Source organism: Perkinsus marinus, assembly GCF_000006405.1.
Source record: "Perkinsus marinus ATCC 50983 genomic scaffold scf_1104296953800, whole genome shotgun sequence".
NCBI lineage: Eukaryota > Perkinsozoa > Perkinsida > Perkinsidae > Perkinsus > Perkinsus marinus.
The window spans coordinates 229,635-236,658 of record NW_003208364.1 but is presented as its reverse complement, the minus strand read 5'-3'; the positions used below and the strand labels follow the sequence as shown (position 1 = coordinate 236,658).

The following is a 7,024-nucleotide window of genomic DNA, read 5'->3' as shown; positions in this document are numbered from 1 at the left end:
TATCGGGGAGAGTGGGAGCTACTCTACACCTCGCCTTCTCAAGTGACCGTGAGGAGGAGAACTGATGCTGCTAGGAGTGAACTGCATGAGCTCTTTTAATCGTTCTTAATCCGATATCCGCTCAGGCAGCGGCATGCAATCCCCTACTCCTATAGTATTCAAGAGTAGCACTGGAAGTGAGATAACCAAGGTTACTATACATCATGTAATGGTGGACCAGGACTGCAACATCGTACCTTCAAACAATCCTTTAGGACCAGTTCATTGTGGCATTTACACGAGATACTCTACTCCTAGGCAACATGGACTCGAACCGGCTATCGGAGGTATCCACTTTATGGTATCTTCCGACTTGCTCATCATCCTCGAGGTTCCATGGAATAACCATGCTCATACCAAATTCTTTTTCGATAATCCCGATGTGGTGATGGCGTTCAAATCCGGAGAGCTGCTCCTTATTGGTACTAGAGATTCATGCGTTCACTCTGCGTTATGCTATATCGATTCTCAGAATACGGGGATGATGAAGTGATGGGTTGCGCTAGGACAGAGTATGTTTCACCTCATTTAATAAGCTATCGATCTGTTACGGCTCATCTGCCCTCACCATCATCATCGTCGCATATACATGGTAGTTAATCCTTTGTTATCTTGTAATTATTGGTCGGGATGATGACGATGATACCCTTTATCGAGTCGTACAATAGAATGTAGTAGAATGTTCACTTGCCAGATTTATGCACTCCTGGTGAGACGTCTCCTGATGGTGGCCTACCTACGACGGACCAACATGAAAAGATTATGATCATGGCATTCCTGTTCGATGCTAACACAATCCGGGTTAATGATGTCCGACAGGCTAAGGCACTAGCGACGATCGACCATGATTGCAAAGTCAGCTTGGTTGCTGTCCTAGATCTCTGATGGATAGTATGGACTTTATGGTTAGATCGATTGGCTATCTCTTAATCCTGGTACGGCCCACAGGCTTCTATTCCGAGACAAACGACATAGATTGTACTTGTACGATCTGCAAAAGCACGAGAGGCTCGCACTCCTGTAAGCGGATCATAGGGAATGAATCATAATGACTAGTCGGGCTAGATCTGACTGCAACTACGTCAATTGGGTGCCAGATTCGGACGTTGTCGTAGCTCAATCAAGGGATGAGCTGTGTGTATGGTAAGGCTATACATACCACACTGCTTTCAACTCTCTTGTGGATACGATACCCCTCAGGTATTCAATAGCGACCCCAGATAGGATAACAAAGCATGCAATCAAAGGAGATATCGAAGACATTATCCGTGCCAATGGGCGGACGGTCGTTGTCGTCGACGAGTCGCCCAACAATCAGGTATGACATCATAATCATTGCTCCCGCAACACTAATGAGTAGGTCGAGTATGAACTTGATGAGGCCCTCATTAACTTTTCTGCCTCTGTGGAACGTGGCCACTTCGCGATGGCTGTTGATGTCTTGGAATACCTCCCACTTGGACCGGAGACCACAGGTATACTAGGAGCATTCTCTCCTCTACTGTCCACGTCTAATTGTCAGGTATGTGGCGCCAATTAGGATTGGTTGCTTTGAACGCACTTTGCCTCCCTGTGGCCGAACGCTGCTACGCTGTTCTAGGAGAAGTTGAGATGAGCAGGTCCGATAATGGATTCCACTCGGTATTCGAAGATGTCTTGGCTTCACAGGGAATTGCGGAAGATTCAGCGCCTGGCACGGAGTTGTGCGGGTGATGTGAAAGGTGACTTGGTGGCAACCGTACCTGCTATCACAATGGTGATTACCAGACATTGACAGCGGGCTACATCATCCAACTGTGATGGCTGCTATTGCTGTGATGAAGAAGCAGTTCTCTATAGCAGAGGAAGTTTACATTGAGCATGGTCATCTTGAAGATGCCATACGCATGTATCAAAGCATTCACAAGTGAGGAGGCGGCTATAGTCATTCGCCATGTCCTGACTGAGCCAACTTTTGCAAGACGAGCTTAACTTGAGGTACGATGAGGCTATCCGTCTGGCAGAGCACCACTGCTATCCCGATGTCATGCGCCTCAAAACAGAATATCTACAGTGGCTGTTACAGACGTATGCCACTGGGGGTTGCAGAACTGCAAGCACCCGAGCTCAGACACCAAGAAGACCTGGCAGGAGACCTGCAGGAGAGGGAAGGGAATTATGAGAAAGCCATAGCTCTCTTCTTGAAGAGCGGGATGGCTGCTCGAGCTGCGAGCGTTGTTGCAAAGCATTCTGTATCGAACATAGTTTGGCTAACGTCAAGAGGTCGTTAGCAGATGAATTATTCTCAAGAGCTACTCCAGAAGATAGCGAGCTCGTTAAAGGCTGTCGGATGCGATGGCAAGGCTGGAGAGTTATACGAAAAAATGGGTTACTACCATCGTACATGGTTTTACCATGTTATACTCATGTCCAGGCATGCTCCAACCTGCAATGGACTCGTATAGACGAGGTCATGCATATCATCGAGCTATTGAGCTAGCCACTAAGCATGGACAATTTGCTGCAGTGCCAATGCTACACGAGGAATGGGGAAATCATCTTATGGATAATAGGTATCACAAATAGCAGTTACAAGTGGTATACAACTGGTTTCCTAGACAATATGAGAAAGCTATTGAACACTTCTCTCAAGCAAAGAAGCCATTGAAAGCGGTTGATGCCGCTGTCCAAGGCCGGCAATGGTAGGCGTAGATGTATTTCCGGTGGTATTCGATCTCCTATACATATATGTATCCATTAGGCCACGTGCAGAACATCTGTTAGGAGTGTTTGAAGCTTCGGCACCGGACGCTAGTGTAATTCCTGAACTGAGGGTGCTTCAAGAGAAGCTTGGGGATCATTTCTCATCGACAAGGTGACCATCATCGCCCTGAAACAAATATTCATATTTGGCTATGGAATCAGGCAGCATCAGAAAGCTGAGAGATGCTTTTTATCTGCCGGTGCTGTTCATAAATGTGTTCAAATGTATATCACTGCGCAGGAGCATGAGCAAGCATCAAAGATTGCCAAAGCAGTGAGGCTATCCTCTAGTGACTCTGTTTAAGTTCTGCTCCCCCTCCTCCTCCTCCTCCTCCTCCTCCTCCTCAGCATATGTCCCAGAAGGACAGAATTGAGCTGTACACTGGTCTGGCTGAGAAGTTTGAAAATGAGGGCAATACCTCCCAAGCTGAAGAGTTGTATATTGTGGCTAATGAGTATGATTTAGCTATTGAAATGTACAGGAAGAATGAGGATTATGTGAACATGATAAGGTATCCTTTGTAGTAGGCTAATCTCAAGCATTCATCTGCTGTCATAGGCTCATACGCAAGCATAGGCCTGAGATCCTAGACGACACGTATAGGACACTTGGTGAGCAGTTCGAGTCAAAGGGTAACTTCTCGAAAGCAGAGAAATACTTTTGCGAAGGGGTAGGTATAAGGGACAATAATACGGTCCGTGTGAGTATAGAATGTTACGCCTTAGTCCGGTACCATGTGGGAGTCTGCTGTATCGATGTATCGTCGGAATGGCCGATGGGAGGATGCCAAACGCGTTTCCAAAGCATGCGGAGGTGATATGAATAATCACACTTGTAATTTGTGTACAATCATGCCAGGGAAGAGCGCATTTGAGAAGGTGGTTATTGAACATGCACAAGCCTCTTGCCGAGATTCCATGACTGCAGCTCGCATGATAGCGAGTACAGGTCTCATCGATGCTGCTATAGATCATTCCATCGGCCTCGAAGTAATACCAACATACTCAACATCGGAATCCCCGACAATGTTGTAATACACCTAGGACTATTCCGGTGCCATGACGATTGCTGAGGAATTTGGTGGGCAGCATAGGATACCAGATATCCATCTGAAGCGAGCCATGCATTTTGAAGATATCGGCCGGTGCTGAGGCAGTGTGTGCCCAGCAGTGTGCTTATCATGTCAGCCAGATTCGCGGACGCCGAGGCTGAATTCTTATTGGCCAGTAAGCCTAAGGAAGCTATTGAAATGTATACTCATCAGAAGGACTGGGTAACCTTAACAATTCACTAGACAGCATATGATCAATGATAATGATCTCAGCCTGCTGCCCTCCGAGTTGCCGAGATCAGTAATGATAAAGATTCCACAACATCCATCCTAGAGGCTAGCGCGAGGTTGGACCAGCTACCCTGTCTTATTGACCCCGCTCCTGTGTGTTCATCAGAGATCTTATCGATCAAGGCCGCTTGGGTGAAGCAGAGAATGCTCTCATTGAGGCTGGTAAACCTCAAGTCATCGTCGAGGTATGCCACAACATCAACAGCCAGTGCTTAGCATCCGTCTTCAGGTTTACCTAGCCCATGATATGCACCAAGAGGCTGTGCGTGTTTGTCGATCTCACTGTCCTAACCTTCTCTCAGAGGTGGCTGAATATCTGATCACGTGTTGAGCATGTTCCTTACCTCATTAAGGTAATGAAATACAGCAGCTCTGCCGATACGATGAGCTCGAGCCAACAAGCATCCCCCCAGCGCCCGAGACTGCCAGCGGGATCTAGTGCCAGAGATCTGGTTGCCCATGCTAAGGTGATAATACGTCATCGATGTTGTAGCCTTACCCTTTCGAATGTTGTGGAATGATGTTCAGCTCCTTGAAGAAGCCGGAGAGTACTCTAAGGCGATTGATGCATACCTGGAGGTTTCAAGTAGACGAACACCCTATGCTCAAGTCTGAGCCATTCCTCATCACCTAGATGCCGATCTAAGTGCAGAACAGATAGAGAACGTACTGGTGGACAGTGCTGTAAGGGTCGCTACACACTTCCTGGCTCAACGGTACTGTTGCTCCATCTTCGGTCTCGGCTCCATGCAGACTGAGACTCCGGACTCAGATATACCGAGGTCGCTAATAAAGCTGCGAAGAGGCTAGAATCTCTGGGGCGCTTTGGCATAGCTGCGGAGCTCTACGAGAGTACGGACAGAATTCGTGAGGCCGTCGACTGCTTGGTGAAGGCTGATGAATGGGTGGGTATGACGCCGAGATACGCAGCTACAAGTTTGTTGGCCAGGAGCGTGCAATTGAGCTGACTAAACAAAAGCTGCCGTCAATCACAGCATCGATCGAGGAACAACACAGAGCTGCGCTGGTTAAAAGCGGTAAGACAGATCAACTCGCAGGCAGAGGGGATACTGTTCATGCTCTGGATGCGTAAGATTGCCCTCCCTTCTGGTTGTGAGTATCATCATCATCCAAGGGTTATTCAGGTATGCGAGGTCGAACGAATGGATGAAGTGCTTGAACCTAGCTGAGACCTCGGCTCCTCAACACCTGCAGCACTACGTGTTACAATACGTTAAAGTGATACTATTTCCTATCCCCTTCACTCTCGTTCAGAGAGACCAACTATCATCTTTTAGGTACTAATATCGGAGGATAAATCAAATGAGGCATGCAACACTTTACTGCGATATGGACCATACAATGTACCACGTGCTACATCATCATCATCATCATCCTATGAAAGCCAGCTTCCACCTCAGGATCCAGAATCAATGCAGATTTATCGAGTCATGGCATCCCGTTTGATATCGAACTACACACCTGTAGCCCTGGAGAAGGACTACGAAACGGATATCCTGCATTTGCGCAATCTACTACTCAAAGTAAAGAGGGTTCGTCTGGTAGACCAACTCGACGATATATGGAGATCAGGTACTCAGTGGCCATGATTCGTCGTCACCCAGATCACCAAGTGCCCTCATGAAAGCCGCCACAAGGGACGATGCCAATGATCTTGTTGAGTATTTGATTGTGGCACATCTAATTTGGATTGGATCCGTATGCCGAAGTGATATCGTGATCGATATGCAGATCGCTATGAGTCCCTCATATAGATAATGCAATCGATGGAAGCATAATTTGCAAGGCAGCTGTGAGCCTCTGCCGATACTGCAATCTAGTGCCTGTTGATAGGGTGTTCTATAACGCTGTAGTAGATCCACTACACTTTCCGATTGCATCTTCCCCTCATTGGTAGGGATTTGAGTGTAAGAGGTGTGGCGACATATCCATGGCATTCTTCTTCTTGAATCGGTATCTTGATCTTGTGGATGCCATTAGAGACCCGGATAGCGCCACCATTGACAACTCTGTGGGGAGGCATAGACAACTCATCGCCTCTCCAAGACTCCTTATCAGGACTTCCTGGATACTGATATTCCTTCCCCGTATGATATCAACCTACCTCATGCTGTTCACGGAGATGATCATCTTGTAGAAGAGGCGCGAGACTGGGTATGTAAGGAAGCCAGAACGCGTAAACAGGGCGATGTATAGTAGGTTCTGGGTTGGTCTGTTGACAACAGGGTCCAACAGCAGATGAAAACCCGTCAATGTGACGGATGCGAGAATGAGATTTACGCAGCTGCACTAGTCTGCCCTAAATGCGACTGCAGGCAGGCAGCCCTGATCTCATCACCGTCGAGAATATCGTGGTATGCATTAGGCCTCAGATACTCACCTTGTGTCGTTACTGGATATCCAGTGCTGGCATCGTCGAAAGTCGAATGTGCCAATTGTCGTGCTATGGCTAACAGAGATGATTGGAATGAGTGAGCTACTCTCGGCTATTTTCGCCAAGGCTCTCACGATTGTTACCCAAACAGGTTCATACAGAAAGTACGCACCTGCCCCTGGTGTATGGAACCTCAAGGACGTGCTCTATAGAGGGACATCATGATGTGTTGCATGGCTTGCTTCTTATTGTGAACCTTTTGGATCATGTTGTGTTGTGAAAAGTCCCTCCTTGGTAAACCCTCAAGTTGAAACTCGCTCTGGTTACCACAATATAGATGTGTTGCCCGAGGTGTGTGACATGGATATTTACGTAACATACCATCTCTAAACACAACACCACCCGCTTCTGTTCGACAGATGGCAGTGTATACAGACGGATATCATCTTCTGTAGATGCCATTCATCCATGGTTCTCCAAATAATGGATCTTCCGACTCATTGCG

At 47.3% G+C, this 7,024-nt stretch overlaps 3 protein-coding genes across 3 annotated transcripts; all 3 read left to right on the top strand.

The window, feature by feature from the left end:
* Positions 1 to 254: 254 nt before the first annotated feature.
* On the top strand, positions 255 to 617 carry Pmar_PMAR014922 (hypothetical protein; the record flags this gene model as incomplete). Its single annotated transcript, XM_002776297.1, has 3 exons — positions 255 to 326; positions 371 to 461; positions 512 to 617. Coding segments are annotated over 3 exons (269 nt in total), but the record flags the coding sequence as incomplete, so codon positions are not given.
* A 190-nt stretch (positions 618 to 807) lies between these two features.
* On the top strand, positions 808 to 6,341 carry Pmar_PMAR014921 (wimple/ift172, putative; the record flags this gene model as incomplete). The annotated part of the gene is made up of 36 exons (XM_002776296.1): positions 808 to 894; positions 950 to 1,059; positions 1,105 to 1,182; positions 1,240 to 1,357; positions 1,400 to 1,514; positions 1,562 to 1,658; positions 1,708 to 1,760; positions 1,807 to 1,945; positions 2,017 to 2,106; positions 2,150 to 2,270; positions 2,310 to 2,406; positions 2,453 to 2,591; positions 2,637 to 2,720; positions 2,780 to 2,893; positions 2,944 to 3,055; positions 3,130 to 3,293; positions 3,341 to 3,452; positions 3,508 to 3,595; positions 3,641 to 3,771; positions 3,826 to 3,926; positions 3,974 to 4,055; positions 4,107 to 4,180; positions 4,231 to 4,309; positions 4,354 to 4,428; positions 4,478 to 4,591; positions 4,653 to 4,710; positions 4,759 to 4,840; positions 4,897 to 5,029; positions 5,074 to 5,213; positions 5,270 to 5,363; positions 5,423 to 5,488; positions 5,546 to 5,668; positions 5,718 to 5,853; positions 5,900 to 5,994; positions 6,043 to 6,156; positions 6,204 to 6,341. 36 exons carry the CDS (start codon positions 808 to 810, stop codon positions 6,339 to 6,341), a joined length of 3,753 nt encoding a protein of 1,250 aa, XP_002776342.1.
* Positions 6,342 to 6,344: 3 nt separating this feature from the next.
* Pmar_PMAR014920 (hypothetical protein) lies at positions 6,345 to 6,616 on the top strand (the record flags this gene model as incomplete). Its single annotated transcript, XM_002776295.1, has 1 exon — positions 6,345 to 6,616. A coding segment is annotated over one exon (272 nt), but the record flags the coding sequence as incomplete, so codon positions are not given.
* Between the last annotated feature and the right edge of the window lie 408 nt (positions 6,617 to 7,024).